The sequence below is a fragment of the Lycium ferocissimum genome, unplaced genomic scaffold (assembly GCF_029784015.1).
Source record: "Lycium ferocissimum isolate CSIRO_LF1 unplaced genomic scaffold, AGI_CSIRO_Lferr_CH_V1 ctg51, whole genome shotgun sequence".
Classification (NCBI taxonomy): Eukaryota; Viridiplantae; Streptophyta; class Magnoliopsida; order Solanales; family Solanaceae; genus Lycium; species Lycium ferocissimum.
Genome location: NW_026725865.1, coordinates 167,729 through 193,009, shown reverse-complemented (window position 1 = coordinate 193,009; position 25,281 = coordinate 167,729). Strand labels below are relative to the sequence as shown.

The 25,281-nt window shown below is 32.5% G+C and overlaps 1 protein-coding gene across 2 annotated transcripts; it reads left to right on the top strand.

Moving 5' to 3' along the window:
- Positions 1-12,165: 12,165 nt before the first annotated feature.
- Positions 12,166-24,887, top strand: LOC132044679 (cellulose synthase-like protein G2). Of its 2 annotated transcripts, none has more exons than XM_059435185.1 (10): positions 12,166-12,597; positions 12,817-12,882; positions 13,776-13,979; positions 18,575-18,677; positions 19,475-19,578; positions 20,332-20,544; positions 21,311-21,410; positions 21,530-21,690; positions 23,123-23,473; positions 24,296-24,887. In XM_059435185.1, the coding sequence occupies exons 1-10, from the start codon at positions 12,277-12,279 to the stop codon at positions 24,839-24,841; spliced, it is 2,169 nt and encodes a 722-aa protein (XP_059291168.1). In that variant the 5' UTR covers positions 12,166-12,276; the 3' UTR covers positions 24,842-24,887. The 2 variants fall into 2 exon arrangements, with proteins under 2 accessions (XP_059291168.1, XP_059291167.1); XM_059435184.1 differs by having other exon boundaries at positions 12,168-12,597; positions 18,575-18,661; positions 19,450-19,578.
- Positions 24,888-25,281: the final 394 nt, after the last annotated feature.

Genomic DNA, 25,281 nt, shown 5'->3' with positions numbered 1-25,281 from the left:
GGAGACAAGTTGACGTGCCTACTTGTGCACATACGAAGTTGGAGGACACACTTGCCATCTGAGGCCAAGTTTGAGGGTCTGTTTATGTATTATGCCGTTTCGATACGAGTCCGAATTAGTCGAATTCCAAAGAAATATAGGACATCGGGTGGGAAGAAAGAGGTGTAGGCCATGGAAACTTAACATACTAGGAATACACTGCATTGATCTCATTGTAGGACCATGTTCAAGATTTTCATGTTGTTTTACTCCCTCTGTTCTAATTTATGTGAAATACATTTCTTTTTAATATATCTAAAAATTGTCATCGTTTTCGGAATCTTGTTAATCTATTTATTTTTAGAAATAACGTCCATTGGGCACTTTTCGTCACCATATTGGGAAAACAGCGGTTATCCTAAAGTTTCAAAGTTTGCAGTGAAACTCTAGGATATTGAATTTTTACTTGTGAATTTTGTAACTCAATAAGACAATAGCTGTTTTTCTATTACATGGGTGGAAGTGCTCTCGGTCATAGTCTAGCGACCTATTTTTAGTAGGAGTCTTTAGTATTTTGATTAGAGTATGGGTCACAAGGGCGTAGAGCGTACCGCCCTGGTAAACAATCTGGAGTCTGTTTATGGTCGCGATAGTTATCATAATCAACAAGATTGAAATTTTGAGAAAAAAAACTTCGAATTGGAAGACGATCCTCCCAATCATTCTATTTGTGAATTTTACCCCTTTATTTTCTCTCATTTAATTTTTCATTTGCAGCTTGTATAGCAGCGACCACAATTTACTTCTTGCTGTGTTCAATAGGGTGCCAAGCTGGTTATGGATTTCTTTACAGATCAAAACTGAGAAAATTATTAGGTTTGCCAAAGGAAGCATGCAAAGATAACATAGTGCATAGTTGTTGCTGTTTTTGTGCAATTTGCCAAGAGCATAGAGAACTTAAACTGCATGGAGCTGATCCCACCATTGGTAATGATTTAACTTTTCACGTAGTGAAGAGCAGAGTTTAATTTATATGCGTTTACACTGTCATATTGCTCAAATTCTTTAAGATTGTTGTTATATTCGTGCGGAATTCTTTAAAGTATAACTATTTTTGGAAGATCCGGTACACACCCCATAGTAGCATTTGTAAAGGGTTCGAGCACCATAGTTTATAACTAAACTTTCATAAAGTGAAGATCAGAGTTTAAGTTATATATGTGTCGACAATTGTATTGTTCGAACTCTTTGAAAATGTTATCGTACTCGTGTCAAATCTTTCAAAACACAGTATTTTTGAAGGATCTGATACACACCCGACAACATTTTAAAGAGTCTGAGCAACATAGATCAAAAGTATTGATTTTCTTGTTAGATTTTAAAATTGAATTGTTCAAGTGATTTTTTTCTACTCACAAGACATCAACTCTATTTTAGCGAAATGCCAAATACATTTTCAAATTTTCAATACTGTTTTTCAATTCAATTTAAATCAAAAAAATTTAATCATAATTATGTCCAGACTCCTAGGAACTTGTTTGATTGTTTGGTAATCGTACAAGGTTGGAAAGCAAATGTAGACAATTGGAGAAGCCAAGCGGTAATCGTGCCTCCCTTCTTTGAACCACGAATGATGCGTTAGGCCGACTGTTACAGATGGCAGCGGGCCGGGCCAGGTTCAGGCTTTATTGGACCGACTCTATTGTGTGTCCGTAATGCATTGTATGTCCCATAATAGGTCCCATTCTTCTACTTTTTTTCGAAAGTGTATGACTATTCATAGCTATTACCTTGACACCAGAATGTCGCCAGCAATCTCCAGTAGTTAGAAGCTCTCTAGGACTTCCTATATCTATTAGTTGGTAGTTGAGTTTATGTTAGTACGCACTCTTTGTACTCTATAAATTGATGTATTAGTGTATGTAAATCGATCCATGAAGAATACAAGCCTTTCTATTCTCTAAAGTGCAGCTTAATATGGTATCAGACACCGGCTCTGATTCTTCCGCTACTTTATCCTTTCCTCTAACGTTGCGATCTCCAACAACCTCAGCCGTAATGCTTGATTTATTGTTGTGGCGAAACATGATAATTAAGGGTGTCACACCCCTTTTTCGCGCCCGAAGGACACGAGTTTTATTATTAAAGGGTTTTTCCAATTGAAGTGACGGTTTTGAAAAGGGATTATTTATTTACAGAGTCGCCACTTGAATTGAGTTTTGGTGTTCCAAGTCAGCTTATGAATTCCTAATCAAAAGGAAATGACTCTTTTATTATTGGTTCGCGAAAACAAAAGTCCGGGTAAGGAATTCTGTTGACCGGAGAGAAGGTGTTAGGCATTTCCCGAGTCCCGTGGTTCTAGCACGGTCGCTTTTATTGACAAATATTCAGCTTAATCATATTTTTGGATAACATCCGTATGAGCCTTGAAATACTTATGGCCCGCCCTTTTAATCGCTTTTAAATTTGTTTTATTTTATTAATGTATGGTGTACTGGTAGCAGCGCTTTTCAGCCTTACCACGAATTTTAGATTTGTATATCACGCCTTTTGAGGCATTTATGGACGTTCCCACTTCCCGCGCCTAAATAAGCATCTAGCGTACTTTTAAAGTCTATCCATCCCAATTAATACGGCTTCGAATATGGTAAGTAAATTTTATTTAAAACAATTCATCGGTAGCAGCGCTTTCCGAATTATCGTCAATTATCACTTAAATTAATTAATTAACTTCTAAATTCTTTTGATTCGGGTTGTAGCCCAACAAACTCTCTTTCGAGTATCTCTATTGACAACGGGTTTTGAAGCCATTCGCAACCCATCTCGCTCCCTTACAAATGTTTTTACCGCTCTTTTCTTTTATACTTGACAACGAGATTTGAAATAATTCGCATCTCGTCTCGCTCATCTCGCCACTTAATTAACTAAAGAGGCCTTAAACATTTATCTAGGCCTAAGTGTTATGCGGTCCAAATTATTTTAGACTTACCCCGCAGCATTGGCAATTAGCACTTTAAGATATATCCGATCAATAAGCGTCCATCGATTACAATATGAAATACAAAAACAGAACACTAAAGAGGAAAAGATCATAATACTATGCTTGTCAATTATGCTTCAAGACTTCCACGTCAATTTACAAATTAGCTTCCAAGCCTTTAAACTCTAAACCACTATTTTACCATTGTAATACTTACTTAATTCTAGAGAAGCTTAAACTATACATGTTGGCTCATTAACACATTTGACCAGCCTAGATTGATAAACAAAAAGAAGAATAAAAAACGTCATTAAGACATTAGTAGTATAAATCTAAAAGCTTACCTAATTGAAACTTTTCCCACAACAGTGATGCTCAAGCTAGCCTCACTGGAAACCTCGACGAACTAGAACACTTGAACCCAGCTCAGAAACGTCCTTTTAACACCATTGAAAAGACATTGTCTTGGCTCTTTTCAGTGGGTGTTTACATGGTGAAGAATCTAGAATATGGTGTTGTTTTGGCTGTTGTAAATGATTTTGAAGCTCTTTTTTTTTTTGTTAATGATTGAGGGAGTAAAGTTGATGTTAATGGAAATAGAGCTCCTAGGTTCGTACTGGGGAGAAAGCGGGTGGATTTCACATGATTTATCTGGTGATGTTAGGTGTAGTGGATGATTGTGTTGCATGGAAAAGTGCTAAGAGTGAATCACAGTAGGCGTTTGGACATGCGATTTCATCTCATAAAATGAAGCGTTTGGACATGCGATTTCATCTTTGATTTCATCTCATGAGATGAAATTCCAAATCATCCAAAAATGCATGATTTGGATTTGAAATCATGATTTCAAAAAATATAAATATAAAATTTGACCCACACGTTTATATTTTGTAAAAAAAAAAGACCCATGGAATCCGGTAGATATATTTACCAATCATGTTTACCAATCATTTGTATTAAATATTAATCTTCAAGTTGGTAAAATATATTTACCAATCATGTTTACCATGTGGGAGGATTATATTAAAAAGTAGTTACATTGCTATTCATGTTAAATTTTCCTTTTTATTGAACTAAAGTTTGATCAATTGATGTTGTATTTTTTAGAAAGGCCTTCTAGTAGCGTATTTATTTTATTATGAACTATGATTTACTCATTTGGTAAGATTGTATAAGAATTGGAAAAATTTGATGGTTTTCACAACTTGTGGGATTTTTATGTTTATAAAAAAAAAGCAACTTAAGAAATCAAATTGATTTCAAAAAATATTTCATCTCATTAGATGAAATCATGTCCAAAAAAAAGACCTCCATAATTTTTAGGGATCATTTGTATTAAATATTAATGTGGGTAAGATATATTTACCATCATGTTTACCATGTTGGCTTATAAAAGAGTAGTTACATTGCTATTCATTTAAATGTTTTTTTATTTAACTAAAAGTTTAAAGTCATTTTGTTTTTTAAAATAAGCCTTCAAAAAATAATTAGACCCATTTAACTTAGTTTATCTAAATATTTGATGGTTATAACTTGTGGGAATGTTTATAAAAAAAGCCAAAAAAAATAAGTTGGACTACCCCAACTTATTTTTCATTATATCATGTCCAAAAGTAAGTATAAGCCAATCCAAACGGGCTCTAAGTCCCTAGCCTAGATTTAGGTCATAGTCTTTATATATATTGTGCATAGGTACATGAAAAAGGCTTTGGATAATGGGCCTTGAAAAGTAGGTGCAGATGGGTTTTCTCTTCTTTCTTTTTTTAAATGGAAAAAGGCATTTTTGTTTTTTTATTGTTTTGTTGTTATTTTAAGAAAAAATACATAAAAGGGTGCATGTAATATGTGTGTGTAGATGCGGTATTAAAATTGAGTGGTGAAATGACATATAATTAACAAGTGAGAATATAAAATATACTACTACTAAATTAAAATAGCAAGATTAAAATATGTACTTACTCTATATTTATTTATTAAAACTTTTAACTTGGAAATTAAACTAAAAATAGATAACATATTTTCGGACATTTTCTTTCTTTTTGTACTAATTAAAAAAAAAAAAAAACTAAACATATATCCTAAAATGTGACTCTATTTTTGTGATTTTCGAATATTCAAATAAGACCTACTAAACAAAATAAAACCAAATAAAATGTCCAGACTATATTTAAAGGAAAATTTAGATACTAGAAGGTGAAACACCTCGGGGAGGGTCAAAAATCACGTGTCTACAAAGGGTAAAGTTTGTCAAATACCCCTCCTAATTAATATTTCTTAAGGGACGTGTGAAACAAAAAAACGACAAATAATATTAGATGGAGGGAGTAGCACTTAGTAGACAATTTCTAGTGCTTGCCTTCAATTCAGAGAGCCTGTTTGATTTAGCTAATTGAAGAGCATCAAGCGTTAAAGTCAATTTTACAATAAATAATTCCATGATTGAGTAGAAGTATCAAGTTGAAAATGACTATTTTTTTCACCAAAATTTGAAAGGTTTTAAAGTTGTTTCCTCTAAAACTAAGTTGATTATTGGAAACTTTTAATTCTAAATCAGAAAAGGGCCAGATCTGCCCTTTAACTATACAAAATTGCACGGATACGCCCGTTGTTTAAACGTTGGCTCACACATGCCCCTACCATTACAATCTGGGCTACTCATGCCCTTACACTAACATAACCCATTTTAAACCCAGATTCCCACTTATTTTAACCCAAACCCACTAACCCGCCCCAAAAAACCCGAATAAAATAATAGAACCCCATCCTTATTTCCCCTTTCTTCTTCACCACTTAACTTCTTCAATGGAGATTTTTCGATTTCCGAATTAGGGTTGTAAATTCCCCTTTGATTGAGTGATATTTTAAGTTGTTTAGTTCTATTGTTTGATTTTCCTCTATTTTTGCTAATGAAATGTCGAAAAATTCGAACTCTTCAAATAACCATGGTAGGGTTTGTGGATGTGGAGTTGCTGCACTCCATCTGACTTCGTGGACTCCAAATAATTCTGGGAGATGCTTTTTCAGGTGTCATAAGCCCAATGTAAGTTATCTCTTCTCCTTTTCATTGTGTAATTTCTTTTGCCGCAGATTTGTAATCAAATCTTTTTGTGTTTAATTTTTATGTTTGGCTACAGGCATTATGGTGTGGATATTGGCTCTGGGAAGATCAAAAAGTTTCAACAAGAGCTATCCAAGTGATCAACAAATTGAAATGTGAAAAGAATGCTCTCATTAGTGAAAACAATATTTTGAGGAGGGAAATAATGCTCTTATTAATGAAAATAAGCTTTTGAAGGATAAAGTTAACTCTCTTCAACTTGAAGCTTTGAAGGAAATTGTAGATGAACTTGAGGCCAACTCTTCAACAATTCATAATGAGGATTTTAAGGAAATTGTAGATGAACTTGAGGTCAATTCTTCAACTATTCATAATGAGGATTTTAAGGAAATTGTAGATGAATTGAGGTGAACTCTTCTACTATTGGTAATGAGACTTTTAAGGAAGTAGTGAATGAGCTTGAGGCTTCCTCTTCTATTGATAATGAAAATTTTAAAGAAGTAGTGGATGTGGTTGATGCTTCTTCTATTGATGGAAGAGTTGGGAATTTGTGGGGAAAAGTTTATCTTGTGTTATTAGGTTGCTTTTGTTGGTTTGTGTTTAGTTACATGTTGCGAGGGAAGATTTGAAAAAATGATGTAATGTAAGGCAATGGCTGGAACATTTGGTTTGTGGATTTTGTAGTTATGTTATTTAGATGCAATGTAATGTAATGGTTTAGTTGCAAATGTTTTGATGTTTGAAATGCAATGAAAGTTAGTTTGGTCCTTAATGTTTTTGTGCCTTCATGTTCTACTTCCTTAATGTTTTTGTGCCATATTGTTAGTTGTATAACTGAATCAGTGGCTTACAAAAACTGTTGATGCCCAAAAAACAGAGAAATGCAATCCAAGAAACTACAGTTGAGGCATTTTACAGGATCATATATGCCCCTACACAATGCGTATCTCAACATATCTGCCCTTAACTACGTGAAATTTCACAACGGCAGCAGCCTAAACATGAAAATCCATACACCTACTAAATCAAAGCACCAGAGTTTATACACATTCACATCAGATTTCATAATCAGAGCACATTCACATTAAAACACTTCCAAAGACAAATTTTGTACACATACTAAACAAAGATTGCATTCAAAGGATGACAACAATAGTTTTGTACAAAAGGTGATGCTTAACAAAACACTTCCACCTGAAATTCATATTCACATTCACATGTAAACAATCGACATGACAAATGTGACAGAGAATTCACCAAAACCAAGTGTTCTCCACATCCATCATCCACAAAAACTAAGTTAAACTAAGCTAAAATAAGTCATCCATCAACCATCATTACATATTTGTCCAAAAAATGTACCCAATACCAACAGTTTGGTACACAACATCCATCACAAAAAGTAGCAACACATCTTGTTAGACAACAGAATCTAGTACAACAACTCCTTTCTTGTCGATGTCAATCACAAAGCAGCCTTTCTTTCCCTTTGATCCAATCTTCATCCTCTTTCTTCTTGCTTGAGTTTCAAGCTGGTTGGGTGTAAGTGCTAGATTGCCTCTCCAAGTTGTTTTAGTTGGTGAATAAAGCAAGTTTATGGCCATTGACACCCCATCTGCACCTTCAGTAAACTGAATTCTTCTTGTACCAGTTGGTGGCCTCACTTGCAGCTTTCTTGCCTTCAATCTGGTCTGTGACTCAGAGATAATTTTGGGCCTCAATTCTGGATCTTCCTCACGGATAATATCTGAACCATAGGTTTGCGATTGTTGTGTTGTGGCTTGAGAAGAGTCAACTTTTGCTGTGATTCTTGTGTCATAGCTTCAATTGCAAAGATCAAAGTTGAAGTATTCTTCCAACTAGTCATTATTTGCAACAGTTGAAGATGATGCATTCTTCGAGCCACCCTTTTGCTTTCTTTTACTTGAACTCTCTCCACTATCCTTTTGTTGTTATCAAAGGATAAATAGGTAAGAATTTGTCAAGAATAAATTCTGAATAGAGAAATTAAAAGACTGTTTTACCTTGAAACAACCTCCAAAGATTGTGCTTCTCTCCATCACATTTGCTACATGTCATAACAAGACCTCTCCTTGAGAGACTCCACTCCCCCTTCCTCTTTCTTGCTTCATCAGCTTCTCTATTTCTTTTGACTTTAGGCACCGTACGTACTTGGCAATGTCAGGTGGATCCATGGCTTGAGCTTTCGTAATTTTCCAGAATTTTATGCCTCTAACAGTTTGGAACTTGTGATTGTAAGTCAAGGAATATGTTTCCATGTTGTAGAACCAATGTATTTCATCCTTAGTTTCACCCTTCAAAACCAATAAATAACACTAATTAGTTAAGTTGAAAATTAATACAACATAGTTGACAACTTGAAATACACTAATTTGATACCTTGTTATACAAGATAACCTTGATAGCATGGGGGCCAGGGATTTTCTGATAGTGGCCAAACTTAGCATGTGCATTTTTTTTGTGGAAGATCAACAATATGCCTATCTTCACCTTCAGATGTTTCATAGTCAAAGTCATCATTAAACTCAACCTTGCAATAATGAGCAATTGCCCTGTAGTCATTATACAACATTAAAGCTTCTGGACTAAAGTCACCATTCCATTTCCTATTAAAATACAGTCAAATAATAGATTAAGGTAAACAGAAAATTAGAAAAATATGAAGTTTTAACTGAACAGTAAGGAATTCACCTGATTTCATCTTCATTTGTAACCAACAAATTCATAATCTCTATCCTAATTTCCTCAAGCATCTTGATGATTGGCATGCTTCTAGCTTGAAGAATCCTTGCATTAAATGACTCGGTGAAATTATTGTCAACCATCATATTTTTACACTGAGTGTCCAAATATGCTCTACACCAAGCTTGAGGAGGAAAGTGTAAGAGATCCTTGGCAGCAACATGATCATCCTCCTTAGATAATTCACCCAACTTTTTTAGTTGGTGTTTGAACTCTTCTTCATAAGTGCTCCAAGCAGACCACCACAACAGCTTCTTCATCTGTCCACTTCTCCATTTTTTCTGCCAATTGGCCTCAATATGTCTCACACAAAACCTATGGTGAGACTTAGGAAATGTATTCTTCACAGCATCAATCAATCCCTATGAGAAAATAGGAACAAATAGTGAATAAGTTAATACTAAAAAGAAAATTAAAAACTGCAATTGTTACCTTTGTGTATCTGAGATGAAAGTCACCCCTAGTCCATCTTTTAGTTCCAAAGAATGCTTCAAACACTCAAAAAAACCAAGTCCAAGTCCTGGCTGTTTCTTGTCTACCACAATCCAAGCAAGTGGATAAAATTGGTCCTTGGAGTCTTGAGCATGGGCCAGAAGGCAAACCTCGCGCCGTCGTCATCGCTCGCTCGGTTTTGGCTTCGGTCAATTGATTATTCTTATTGGACCAAAATTTCTTCAAATTTAATTAATTAGTTAATTCCAAATCATGACCCGGATCCACGCGCGCCTGACCCGTTTCTTTCCCAAATTTTATTTAAAATTTTCCGCTCAGTTTTTTCCATGGCTTTTTCTGAAAGGTTGCAGTGCCTCAAATGGCTATAAGTATTTTTTTATCCTCAGATTTTTTTTCTAACAAAATTTCTGAACTTCTAAAATTCTCCTTCTTCTGCACAACAAAATTCCAATGTGATTTACTACCTTCGAGTGGTTCGCTGTTCACCGGCGTTTTAGGTACCGATACTCCGGTGAGTAAAATTGTTCTATCCTGGGAGGATATATTTCACAACCTCGGGTACTTGAGGAGAATAATTTCCTTAAGGACACACTGTGCATTCAGTGGGCTCGATTTCATTCCTATACTGTTTTCTGATTTTCTAGTTTCCGCTTAGTTTTTTTTTCTATGTTGCAAAAAAAAAAAAAAAGAGTTTCCGTTTCAGGAAATTTTTTCCAAGTTACTCTTTCAAAGTATTTCTGCAATACAGATTTATAACATGACTTGAATGTCGGTTGGAGGGAGAACAAGAATTGGCCTGATTTCAAAAAGAACACATATAAGTGTTGGCAAAAAAAAAAAAAAGAGTAGGATATAGAAAATTTAAAGGAAGAAAAATAGGGTAAGCACCTTCCTTCTTTGTCCTTAGTATCCTTTGTTCTCCTCTACATGAGTGGCCTCAAAATGGCCTTGATCAATTTTAGAGCTCTCTGATCACCATTTTCATAAGGTCGTTGTATAACTTGTTCCACCTAAATTAGGGACAAACAGGAAAATGGAACTAGGTCAGTCATGTTACACAAACTTTTTAACACAAACAGAAAAAGGGCCACAGTTGGCACTTGAACACTTTTTAGTTCCATCAACATATATATATAAGTAACAAACAAAATAAGTAGAATCAATTCACCTAAACATACCATGCCCAGTTGCACCATGGCTCGACGTGCAAGAAACATAATAGGCTGTAAAGGTCCTCCAAATTGTTCTGCAGCATTTAGTAATTGTTACATCAATACATCCTTATGTAGCTTTTATTTTACATCAATATACTCCTGAACTTGATAACACAAATGATCAAATATATCCTTATGTAGCTTTTATTTTAATAAGAACCAGTTAAAAAAAAAATTGATAACACACTAACGTGTAACTTTTTTTATACTTTATTATAAAATATTGGTATTACAACAACAACAACAAAAAAACAAAACAAAAAAATTAAATCGATTTTTTCACTTCTGTCAACTGAAAATGGTATATATCTGAGCCATTTGTGTAACGATAGGGTTATAAATAAGCTACTTTGGATGGTATATTTGCTCTAAATCGTATAATTCAAGGGTATATTTGGACCTTTTTCCAATTAGTTATTAAAGACTCAATAAGTTACGTTCTCTAGATTTTACAAAATTCATAAACTCAAAATCTTAATTCCACTTCTTACTATCATAGAGATGTCGGATATATATATATATATATATATATATATATATATATATATATATATATATATATATATATATATATTAAAGTTCCATCCATGTGATATGATTCCATTTTCTCTAACGAATAAAACAAACTTAATCTCCCTATAAAGGACCTCCTTCAACAAACAAACACAAAAGAGCAAAACGAACAAAAATGGAAATTCGTCCTCTGCAAAAGTGCACAGTGCACAAATTATTATCAGCCATAATACACAGAACTCACACTTATATTCACTCAATAGCAATACTCTTCATGCTATATTACAGACTCATAATCAATCTCAACACAATCCCTTCTTGGTTCCTAATTTTCGCTTCCGAGTTAATTCTTTCTTTACTCTTTCTCCTAAACTCAGCATATATATGGAGACCGATTTCTCGTTCCGTTTTTCTGGAAAATTTGCCACCAGACGATGAACTTTGCGAGAAGGATCAAATATACCCATGAACTTTGAGAAATGTTCAAATATACCCCTATGCAGCTTTTATTTTAATAAAAAATAGTAAAAAGCTTTGCGAGAAGGATCAAAACTTTGCGAAATGATTAAATATATCCCTATCTAGCTTTTATCTTAATGAAAAAATAAAACAATATATTTAAAATTGATTATTTCACTTCCGTTAGCCGAAAATGATATATATAAGTCATTTCTGTAACGGCATGAGTATAAATGAGCCACTTTTTTTAACGAAAGGTATATTTGCTTCAGAATTTATAAACTCAAAATTTTTGCTCCATCTCTTACTAGAGACGTGTGTGTGTGTATATATATATATTAAATTTCCATCCATGTGGATATGATTCCATTTTACTAACAAATATAACAAACTTTTAAAATTTAATCTCTCTATAAAAGACCTCCTCTTTCTTCTTCTTTTTCATTTTCACCACCTTCTTCAACAAAAATGGAAACTCTTTGCGAGAAGGATCAAATATACCATAAACTTTGCGAACTGATCAAATATACCCCTATGTTGTTTTTATATTAATAAAAAATAGTAAAAATAAATAAATTTAAAATTGATTTTTTCACTTCCATCAAGCCAAAATGGTATATCTGAGCCATTTGTGTAACGATAGGGATATAAATGCGCCACTTTTTTAACGGAGGGTATATTTGCTCCTGAATCCACCAATTCAAAATGTTAGCTCCGTCTCTTTATATATACTATATTAAAGTTCCATACATGTGATATGATCCATTTTCCTAACAAATAAAACAAACTTATAAATTTTAATCTCCCTATAAAAGACCTTCTTCTTCTTCTTCATTTTCACCATCTTCTTCAACAAAATGGAAACCCTACCTCTACAAAGGTACAAAGTCCACAAATTATCAGCCATAATAAATAGAACTCACACTTTTATTCACTCAATAGCAATACTCTTCATGCTATATTACAGACTTATAATCAATCTCACCACAATTCACACCTCATTTTTACCTTATTGGTTCCTAATTTTCGCTTCTGAGTTAATTCTCTCCTTCCTCTGGCTATTTAACTCAGCACATATATGGAGACCGATTTCTCGTTCCGTTTTCCCCGAAAACTTACCGATGGACGATGAACTTCCGGCGATCGACGTTTTTATTTGTACGGCGGATCCAAAAAAGGTGCAGTATTTTAATTTTGCTGATTCTTGTATCCTCTAATTAATTAGAAGTAGATTTGTTTAATCCTGAGAAACATTTCACATTACTGAAATAGTTTGTTAGAACAGTAACCAAAGATGACTCAAGTATATCTACTAAAGATATTATCGTAGTAGTATTATTTAATTTTTCAGTGCTATTATTTGCTAATAAATAATACTTTTGTTTTCCCAACAAAAGGAACCGGCGTTAGGAGTTGTGAACACTGTTTTATCGGCGATGGCAATTGATTATCCGCCGGAAAAGGTAACGGTTTATTATCTCTTCAAGTTTTGAAAAATATATTTTTAAACATATTGTAACTTTTGTGTGTATGGCAAACACTGTATCTGCAGAAAGCCAGAACATGTTTTCATTTTTCCCAGAAATTTCTTTCATTTTATTTGAAAAACATGTTTGGTCATGAAAATTCCACGTACAATTTGAAGTTGTGTTTGAAATTTGAAAATACCTAAAAATTATTTTCACTTTCAGTACATACAAATAACCAATTAGTTTTTGCAAAACTTATAACAAACCCAATTCCATCTTCAACTTCAACTTCAAAAATTTCAAATAAAGTGAAAAAATATTTGGTTTCTATGGCCAAATGCCTATTTTAATATCTGACACTAATCCAATAAAGTAGTACTCACCCTATCCTAATTTATGTGACATTTTTCGCTTCTCGAGATTCATATTGCATATGAGCTTTGACCAGTATTTTTTTTCCCACCAAATTGATATGAAAAATCACTATTTTCCATTTGAAAAATGTTCATAGGCTATTTTCACAAATATTTTACTTGAATTAGTGAGAAGAAAAACTCTAGTATTTCCACATGGGAAAAATAGAAAATTTCCCAGCATTTCAAATGGGAACTTAATCTCCATCTTCATTGAGCTGATTCGATAAAAATGAGGTGAAAAAATCATGTTTAAATAATAAATTACTGATTCGCGGTAAAAAAGCCTCTATTTCTAGTAGTGATTTAGAATAAAAAATTTAATCTAATTGACTTTCGTAAAGCGAAAACTATCACTTAATCTCATTTTTTCTTTCTTTTTGCAATTAGTTTGTCTCAGTATTAAGTGATCCTAATATTCAACAAGTATGAATCTAATTTAATTTTTAAATATATAAATTTTAATCTTAACAGGTGACGGTGTATCTATCCGATGATGGCTGTTCGGTTACGACATTATGTGCGATACGTGAAGCGTGGAGATTTGGGCAAGTGTGGATCCCATTTTGTAACGAATTTGGTGTGAAGAGTATTTGCCCTGAGTCATTTTTTCGAACAGTTGATGATCATGAAATTAATAGGGGCAAAGAGTACTTGGAAGAAAGAGAAAATATTCAGGTATTAGTATAATCCATCATTATATTTGCTGAATTAAAATGAGCCTAGTAGAATATTTGGTCAAGTTCTTAGTAAGCTAAATTAGGTACTATTAGTTTAATCCACCATTATTTTGCTGAATTAAAATGAACTTAATTAGTAGAATATTTGGTCAAGTTCTTATTAAGCTAAAATTAATTATTCTTTCTACAGTAAGCTAAAATTAGTTGTTCTCTCTATGTCTCAATTTATGTGGCGCTAGGATTGCGAGAGTTTATTTTTTTATTTTTTTATTTTGACCGCAAATTCAGACATAGAATTTTTGAGCAGGTTTTTTAAATAAAATTTACGTATTTAGAAACTACATATAAGAACTATTATAAGTTACAATAATTAACAATTTAAAATATTTAAAAGGTATATGAAAAGAATTCTGTCAAAGCAAACCTCGTTTGATTCTCGAAATCCTAAAGGTTCCACGTAAATTGGGACGGAGGAAGTATTCTCTTTTTTCAAAAATTTTTATCTTAGAGTGATGAGGCGTTTGATCGAGAGCTTTTTGGAAAAAAAAAATAAGTACCTTTGAGTTGTACTATAAGCTTCAAAAGTTGAAAAATTATTTCACCAAAAACAATTTTGGAACATCGGTCAAGTACATGTATCATGTATGCTTTAATATTAAGTACCTTCGAGTTGTACTGACGTCGGTAATGTTTTTGACCCATTATTTTCCAACCTACTCTTGAGGTCGGTTTTGAGGTCGATTTTTGCCCAAAACCGACCTCATGAGGTCGGAATAGCCATTTTTTGAGGTGGGGAAATCCTATTTTTTTAGTAGTGAATGTTGATAAAGTGTTTTTCAAATGGATTGGTCAAACACAAACTGCTATCCTTAAAAAAAAACTACTCCTATAAAAGTATTTTTCAAAATAAGTAAATCTTGGAAGCTTAACCAAATATGTTATAAGTTCTATGCACTTAACAATATTTTGGAAGTTCTACCATAGCTATAACTTCCAATCAGGTCTAACATTATGATAATCAAGTAAAAATAGATAACTTGTTATAATAACATGTTAACTACACCATAGTGTGCAAGAAATTCATTACACGCCAATTTATATATAACTTGAAGTTTTTACAATATTTATACTGACAGTACATATATTCTAACGGAGTTTAACTTTTATACTCCGTCATACCTTTACGTATTATATGAAGTGATATGTCTGATTTTCACAATTATAAATTTTAATTTTAATTTTAATTTATGGAAAGTTACACAAAGATATATATTTTAGTAATTTGATAATGCAGTTTTTTAACCGTATTAACGTATAAAAGTTAAGCTCATTTTATTTACAGATTACCAATTTTTTGAATAACTTCTCCAAAAATTATTTCACACTGGTAGTAGTGTAAAAAAGTTGAACACCTTTTCTACATGAGCCTCGGTATACAGCCATTTAATTATCTTTTCAAATCTGCCATTATACTAGATTCCTATTTTTAATTTATATTATCTCTTCAACTTTTGAAAAACATATTACTTCATCACCACATCTTAACTTTTGTGTGTATGGCAAACATTGCATCTGCAGAAAATGTATTATAATCTAATAAAGTAGTACTACTAGTACTTTTAGCTTTACTTTTTTCGTTTTTTTTATAGGTAGTTTGTCAAATTTTATGGTGGGTGAGGCATAAATATGACTTGGCATGTGAGGGTGATTATTTTTCTTTTTAAAAAGTGTATGGGTCCCACTTCTATTTACCCTCTCATTCTTGGTGCTATTTCTTTCTCCAAAAGCTGCAACTCCATTTCTTTAATTCAAATAATTCTTCTATCATTCTAATAATTCTTCTATCGTCTGGTCTTTTAGATCAATTTTTTTCTTACTTTTTTCAACAATTCTTTTTGTATTTTTTTCAACCAACTCTTTTTGTGTTCATTTATATATTTATCTTCTTCATTTGATACTTGGTACGTGTAGATAGGTTTGATGGTTTTGGGTTTTGTATTTCTTAAATTTATCAATTCTATAAAAAAAAAATTAAATCAATAAGATTCTCGACTTTTTTTTTTCAAAATTTTCGGGTTCTTCTTGGTCGAATGTGTTTATAACGAAATTAATTTGCTTTTTGTGAAGTACAATGTAAATGCCACACAATTTCATACAATCATACCCAATTCAGTTCATTGTAATCTTACGCACAAAAATATCAATCACAACTTCATAAAAGGCGAAAAAGTCATATCATACATGAGAGCCTCAACTTTTACAAGATGAGCTCTTTCTAACTTTATAAACCGTATATACTTGAAATTTCTTGATTAAAAGAGATGGATAGCTGTCAGGACAACGAAAACATCAGGAGCGTAATGGATTCATTGAAGTTAATATATATGGACATTGAGATAAAATTGCGAGAACAGACACGGTGTTAAATTGTTAAGAAACAAAAACTATGACAAAGTTAAAAAATATTTACAAAGTAGATTTTAATAAATTTTTTATATAAAAATAATATTTAAAATAAATATATATAATGTCGAGTTGATTTGGTCTTGATTTGACTTTTTTTAGTTAAAACCAAATCAAATCAATTATGATCGAATTTTTCCTTCAGTATCAACCCCTTAGATAATTATGTTTTTCAAATTTAACTCAAGTTAACGGTTTGGTGTGATTTATCATTTTTATGTATATACCTCTACTTGGTACTATGGTAATTCTATGCACATTGTTGGTGGAATGATTAGAAAGTTATTCTAATAGATGTTTATTATTGCACAGATATAACTTAAAAGTAAAATGCAAGATTTTTATATTTTTCAATATCTTCTTCACAGCGAAGGACTTTAATTAATCAATCACGGAAATGCTAATTTCAAAACATTACTATGAGCCTGTTTGGATGGGCTTAAAAAAAGCAGCTTATAAGCTGAAAACAACTTATAAGCCCAAAAAAAATAAGTTGGGGGTAGCCCAACTTTTTTTTTTTTTTGGCTTATAAACTGTTTTCAGCTTATAAGCTGCTTTGGATAAGCTAAGCTAAACGGGCCCAATTAATTTTTTGGGCTTATTTTAAGCATAAAATGGCTTTAAGCTGGCCAGCCAAATACTCAAAAAAGCTGAAAACAGCTTATAGGCAACTTATAAGCCAATCCAAACGGACTCTAACTCTTTTCACTGTGTCTTGTTGTGTTTTTTGTAATTAGTGCAATCAGATGGCTTGGGTGAACAAATTACATAAAAGATAAAAAAGTATTTTTGTCAAGCACTGATCAAGCTTAGTGGCGGTCTATGTTACTCGGACTCTTCACTTTCGGTGTCGCACCCATGTCTACACGACATAGGTGTGGGTGTGGGTGTGGGATCGGGATCCGTACCCGATCTGGTCAACCGATTTGGATACTTTGACCAAAATCGACGTAGAAATTCTAGATAGATTCAATGATTTCTTTAATCAAAACTAAAGATAAGGTGAAATTGAAGAAAATGGAATGCCTTGTATATAAAAATTTCTATGTCACTCTGTTTTCTTTTTATCTCCTTTGGGGATTCTCTTCTTGATCAATATTTTTTTCCTCAAGTTTTCCACATAATATTCCATAATTTAGGTTTTATAACTTTATTTTTAGATATTTGAATTTTTTTAGCCGAATCCCCACACCCGTAGCCATAACTGGATCTGTATCCCCGAATCTTAAAATCTAGATCATGAAGGATCCGACATATAGATCCGCACCCATATCGGACACCCGCACCCGAGTAACTTAGGTGGCGGTTGGTCTAACTAATGTGTGGGAGTGGGGTTTTTTTTGGAGGGGGAGGGGGGGGGGCGGGGATTTAGGGTATCCAAGGGTGAAGGAAAGAAACAAGGAGTGGACCCTCACACTTAATTAGTAGTGAAGAGAGGGAGAAGTTAAAATAAAGTAGGACCCATATTGTATACTTGTCAACTAATAAAGACCCTCACACAAATATGATATGGCATATCTCACTCATCATAAAGTTTTTCGTTTGTCTCAGTGCTAAGTGATAATATTAAACAAGTTTGGATTTAATTTGGTTTATTATTATCTTTTAAAGAATCTTTTAGGGATAATAAGTTTGTGCAGAAAGCAAGCAGTAAAAAACTTTAACATTGTAGAGTTTTGTCAGTTATTGATTAAACTAATAGGGATTTAATTTGGTTTGTTATTATTTTTTAGAGAATCTTTTTGCAAAACAATAAGTTTGTGCAGAAAGTAATGCAGTGAAAAACTTAATTTAACCTTGTAGAGTTTACTAAAGTTGGAGCTTTATAATACACTTCATAACATTTCTTCTTTCCGTTTAAAAAAGAATGACACTTTTTGTTTATTAGTCCGTTCAAGAATAATTGCCCTAGCTCTTTATCTAATTTGGTGTTACATTACTTTTAGCGCTGACTTCTCTTTATTATCAAACTGAATATCTTTTTACACGTACGACGTTTACACACATAGGTGAAAAATTATAAATTTTCAAAAGTATTAAAGTTGAACCCATTATTTTTTAAAGTATAACAAATCGATATTAAAAATCTTAAAGGTCAATTCATTTGATAGTTAGCATCTCTGTACGCAGAAAGAGTACGAGGAGTTCAAGGAGCGGTTGAAGAAAGCTCAAGAAAATGGAGGGACAGAGGACAGACACTTTGGTTCAAATATTGAGGTACATTTTCACCTTAGTAATTAAAAGTTAAAGTGAGAAAAAATATTGTAATAAATGTGTGAATATATATGTCATGCATCTATTAATTTGATATAAATATCGGGTACAAATAAATTTTCACGCTTAGCCACGGCAACAATTCATAATTATAGAGCAAAAGAACCTCTAAATGGAGGATAGTTGCCTCATTACAGTTCTCAGTAGAGGTACATTAATTCTATATTTATCACACGCTATATTTATAGCAAACTATATTAGATTGTCATAATCAAATAATAATAAAAAGTTGATATACATAGTTACATACTCGTGACTTATGATCAAGTGATAAAAATAAAAAAATAAAAAAAAATAAAAAAAACATATGTGGTGTTTTATTTGGTCACGTAAAAAATTTCCTTAAATTCTTATGCATGAGTGATTAGAATCAAATCACAAGATTGCATATATAATTACAGAAAAACAAAACATCAGTCTCATCAAACTAAATTATAATACGTGGATTAAATAATTTCAGAATTATTTATTGAAGTATATATAGTGATAGATGTTTGGTTCATCAGACCAAAAATGGAGGATACTGGGGTATATTTATACTAGATAAATTTGAATAAATTTTTAATTTTAATTTTAATTTTAATTTTAATCTTGAAATTCTTAAACGACTTTGGAAGAAGAGTTTCGGAGAAGGATTGTTTAAACTTGTTGAAGCAATTTCACGTTTTTTTTTTTTTCTCTTCTCTTAATTTTTTTATTAATATCATTGCCTATATTTTCTTGTTTTGCAGATAATAAGCCAGACACATTGTGGAGCCAAAAATAATGGCAAAGCTAAAATACCATCTCTTGTTTATGTTTCAAGGGAGAAAAATCCTTCTCATCCTCACCATTTCAAAGCTGGAGCTCTCAATGTTCTTGTATAACTCTCTTTCACCTTCTTTCCATAAGTAGCTGCTCCCTCCGTTTCAATTTACGTATCTTAGATTACTTTTAAATTTGTTTAAAATAATAATAAGTACTGTTTATACTATAGTATAATTTTTATTGTAAGATTCCCTGCCCTCTTTACCCTTTATAACGCTCTCTTACAGGAATTACATGACATGTATATTTAAAATTACAAGTTTCAAAAGCCTTCTTTAAATTTACATTCTTAAATTCGTATCCAGCTAAACGAACACGCATGAAATGAAATGGAGAGAGTATGTTTTTTCTTCTTCTTTTTTTTTTTTCTTTTTTTTTTTCTGAAGATCTTTGTTATGTTGTTGCTAGCAAATGCCACTAATTTTGGTTTTAGATTCTCCAAATTATTCCTTATAGAATCATGGGTTCCAACCAACACCCACTAATGCTTTTGTCAGGGTAGGTTGCCATTTTACCCTTTTAGGTGTGGCCCTTCTCCGGCGACCTTGTGTAAATGCGAGATGCTTCATGCACTGCAGTACTGCCCTTTTATCTTTCATATCATTCCCGCAAGAGATTCAGACCAATTGTTTTTCCTGATCTTGCGATTAAAAACTTTTCATAAAGAAAATTGGGAGGCAGAACCAATAAAGATTACTCCAGTATTAACTTGTTTCATTTTTCTTAGTTCTTTTTTTATATTTTCTTAAAAATGTGACAAAGAGTAATTAATGTTTTTTTTTTTTTTTTTTTTTTTTTTTGTGCAGCTTAGAGTATCTGGGATAATAAGCAACTCCCCTTACATATTAATGTTGGATTGTGATATGCACTCCAATGATCCTTCTTCAGCTAGACAAGCAATGTGCTTTCACCTTGATCCCAAAATCTCTCCCTCACTTGCATTTGTTCAATTTCCTCAAAGATTTCACAACATTAGCAAGAATGATATTTATGATTCTGCCTTGAGAGCTGTTTTTGTGGTAAGTTGTTCATATCTATATGATTTAATAAGTTCTATGCACTGACGGAGTAAAAATATTTATAAAATCAGGTTACTTACATAAACTAATGAGAGGTAAATTTCTTGATAGACATTAATGGATTATCTAGTAAAAACAGTAAGTAACTTGCTATTACAAGTTATGTTGTTCCGACTCTTTAGAATGTTGTCGTAATCATACTAGATCCTCCAAATATGCACAGTTTTTGGAGGATCCGACACATTTGATAGCCTTAACATAAAATATTTGTCTAAACTGCCCTTTATCTCTCCTTAAAGGTCTCACTTAAGTAACACACTATTAATTGGAATAATTAAGGGTGCTTTTCTGAAACGTCAAATATTTTTTAAACATAGGCAAACAACTAATTATATTTGTGGACCAGAGACAGAGGGAGTATAAAAGAACAAGTTTTGTCGAAAGGATATGAAATTTAATTACATAGTCTTGTTATGCAACTGTTCTATGTTTCAGTAGTCAACCTCTTTTGAGTATAAGAAAAAGCTCAATGGATCGATTATTATGTTTTGAGCACATTCTTTTACTAGAAACAAACGTAATTTTACAGAATCCGTCGAAAATGTGCTTTACGGAAACTATTTTCGACGAATTTCTATTGAAAATCCCAAATTTATGACGATATTTTGATGGGAAAATCCGTGAAAAATCTGCAGATTTCTAATAGGGTGTGTGTATACACTTGATGTATAACCAAAAAAATGATTTGTTACTATATATATATTAGGTCAAGTGGCCAGGGATGGATGGGCTTATAGGACCTATGTTGTCTGGTACATGCTTTTATATGAAGAGGAAGGCTGTATATGGGAATGCTACGCACAAAGGTATTGCTCAAATTATAAAAATGTTCCCTAATAAATTTTTGGGCATTTAATTTGTCCCTTGAAAAAAAAAATCTCCTATAAACTCTGTAGTAATTACAATTCTTTAACTTTTTAATCAGCTATGGATCTTAGTGAGATGAAGAAGTGTTTTGGTTCCTCAAATGAGTTCCTAAATACTCTTACAAGCACTAAGCATAAGGAATTTGCTGACAATAAGATCCAAGAAGCAAAAATTTTAGCCTCTTGCACCTATGAACAGGATTCACAATGGGGAGAACAGGCAAGTCAATAATTACAACTCTATTAACTCCCTCCATTTTAATTGAAGTGACGTAATTTATTGGGCAGGCATATAAGGAAGGAAGAAATACTTTTCGAATTCGTTCTTAGATATGCTACTCCTTTTGTCCCAATTTACATTATGCATTTTCTTTTTTAGTTTGTCCCAAAAATAGAGATAGCTTTTCATATTTAAAAAAAAAAAAAAAACTTTAAACTTCACATTTTACATTTTGAAGATGATTTATAGCAAGTCAAGTACCTATGGCTTGTTTTAGAACAAAAGTTTCAAAAGTTTTTTAAAAAAGGCAGAATAGCTTGGGACCCCTCTGAACTTGTCGATTTTTATTCGGTGTACACCTAAACTATGCGTTGGCTTAATTACCCCCTTGAACTTGGTAATATAATAGTCTCGACCCCCTTAGACGCTGACAACCCCTTGATGTATGACACACGCGCTACCACATGGATTTTTTTGTCCATGTGGCATTTTTTAAGGATAAAATATATATTTTTCACCTTTTTAAGTTCACCAATTATTTAGATCATCTTTTTCGGGCCGAATCTGTAAAAAAAAGAACTTGAAACAACAATATGTTGACCATACTTTTTTTTATTTGGCTAAAGATAATGATATTCTAATCAAGTTATTTTTATATATTTGGCCAGGAAAAGAAAAAATACACAATTAAAGCAAATAATCATTGTATCTAAAAAGAAATAAATAAAATATCAACCAAATATTTTAAGAATTTGACCCCAAAAAAATAATGCAGAGTTGAAATAAATAGTAATTGCATGAAAAGAAAAATACACAATTTTTTTTTTGTAGAAAATGCACAATTTTTTTTTGTAGAAAATGCACCGTCTAAACTTCATTACTTTTGCTAAACCTTCTTTTTATTTGGCTAAAATAACTAGAGTTTCAACTAAGTTATTTAGATTTGGATCCAAAAAAAGAAAAAAATACATAGTTGAAATAAATAATCATTATATCTAAAAAGAAAAAAATACAATTGAGATAAAATATGTAATGATTATTAAGAAAAACCAAAAAGAAACACAATTGGAAAAAATAAATCATTATATTGATTATATGACGATTAATAGTTGAAAAATACTCTACTTCGAAGATGATTTTTCGATTTTTGACCCATCCACGCGCCTAAAAGAAAGTGTGTTCACGCTCTTTGCCACATCAGCGTCTAGGGGGGTCGAGACTATCATATTACCAAGTTCAGGGGGGTAATTAAGCTAACGCATAGTTTAGGTGTACACCGAATAAAAATCGACAAGTTCACGGGGGTCCCAAGCTATTCTGCCTTTAAAAAAAAATAAAAGTCTTATTTAATTTTCCACCTCTAGCATAACTTAATTAATCAAATCTTCATTCTATCATATTTGTTCTAACTTTGATTGGCTTCATTATATAGATTGGATTCATGTACCATTCAGTGGTCGAAGACTACTTCACAGGTTTCATCTTGCATTGCAAAGGCTGGAAATCTGTCTTTTACAACCCCACTAGTCCAGCATTTTTAGGCAGTGCAACAACAAATTTGAATGACACATTAGTTCAAGGCACAAGATGGAATTCTGGTGTAATTGAAGTTTTATTCTCAAGATTTTGTCCACTCATCTATGGCTTGAAATCAAGAATGCCTCTTCTTGAATGCATGTGTTATGCTTACCTTGCTGCTCAGCCTCTCTATTGCTTTCCAGCTTGGATTTTGGCTATCATTCCTCAGCTTTGTCTCCTGAATGGCATTCCCATTTACCCTAAGGTAAGATAAATTATTAACCTTATTATGTTGTTCGGACTCTTCAAGAATGTTGATAGGTACGTCTTGGATCCTCCAAAAATAATGTATCATTGGAGGATCCGACACGGGTATGGCAATAATTTTTGAGAGTCCGAACAACATATAAGAATTACGGGATACAACTTATATATGCTGACAAAGGCAAAGTATTTTTAATTGATTGGTGTATGATCTTATCGCGTCGTAGCAGGTAACCAGATGCTTTATTTTCCACAAGTTTGTAATTCCACTTTCTGTGAATGGTTACCTGTAGTAAACTAGTAATATTTGATAAAAACTTACATGCATCCGGTTTTATACAAAAACAATAGATACATGACACGTGTTTGCACATAATACTTCTACCACTTAATCATGGTTAATTAGTATAACATTCTCACCTCATTAAGTCGTTTAACCATGGTAAGTTGATATGGTTTTAAGTAAACCCCAGGTTGGGTAAGTAAGTATGTTGGATTTAAGGTACAAACGCTGAATGTATATATTTCTTACACTATCATCGAATTTACCCTGTAATAACATGTTAGTTACCATTTTCATTAGAGTTCCAATTAATGCTTATAATCAAGAAATTTGCCCGCATATAATCAAGAAATTTGCATGCACTTGCCTAATAAGCGACTTGATTCCGTGAAACTTTTTATCTTTCATTCCATAAAACCTGAACTTATTACCGTTATCTTTTATGTGACCTGAAAGTGAAAGATTTTGTTTACTATCAGTACATATAACTTAAACACAAATTCAACTAGACTTTGATAGAAACCATATTATTTTTCACAGGTCTCAAGTCCATGGTTCATTGTATATTCTTTTCTTTTCTTGTCAACACTTTCCAAACACTTATGGGATGTTATCCACACTGGAGGAACAATGAGAACATGGTGGAATGAATGGAGGGTATGGATGATGAAGTCAATAACAGCTTATTTCTATGGAACTTTGGATGCAATCTTGAAGTTAATTGGCTTTAGAAAAGCAAGTTTTTTGCCAACAAATAAAGTTGTTGATGATGAAAGATTGAAGAGATACCAAATGGGAATTTATGATTTTCAAGCATCTAAAATGGTAATAGTCCCTTTGGTTACATTAGTCATATTGAATATGATTTCCTTCATTTGGGGAATTGGAAAAGTGATTTTTGAAGGGAGATTTATTGATTTTTTTGGTCAAGTGCTCCTCTCATTTTTCATCTTGATGGTGAATTATCCTATAATCGAAGGGATGATATTGAGGAAAGACGAAGGAAGCATTCCACTCTTTGTGACCTTTTCGTCTATTTTGCTTTCTTTTTCTCTCTTGTTCATTGGTTCTATTTTTCTAATGTAAGATGATATATTTAGCTTAAGATAGACAATATATTTATTGATCTCTATTTCCACTTCAATTTTATCTCATTTAAGTAGTACTTCTCATTTAACTATATGTATATACTATAAGATCACATCAGGAGCATATACAAGGCGAGAAAAAAGGCTCATGTAGCTTATGCTGGATTAATCGTATTCTGAGCTGAAACATTAATGAACCTATTTGAAGTGACCCATTTGTATTAGAGAAGCCCATGAATGAACAATGTCGGGTTCATGATCTCTTTTCACCTCGATACAATATATATTAGCGCGCCATTTCTCTATTTTAGTGATAGAAATTTATGAATACATAATCTGTAGGGATCCGCCTCTGGCTCCATCATTCTCAAATGGATTGTAATAGAATTCCGAATTTGAACCCATAATGTTCGAACCTTGGATCCGCCTTTGACTCTG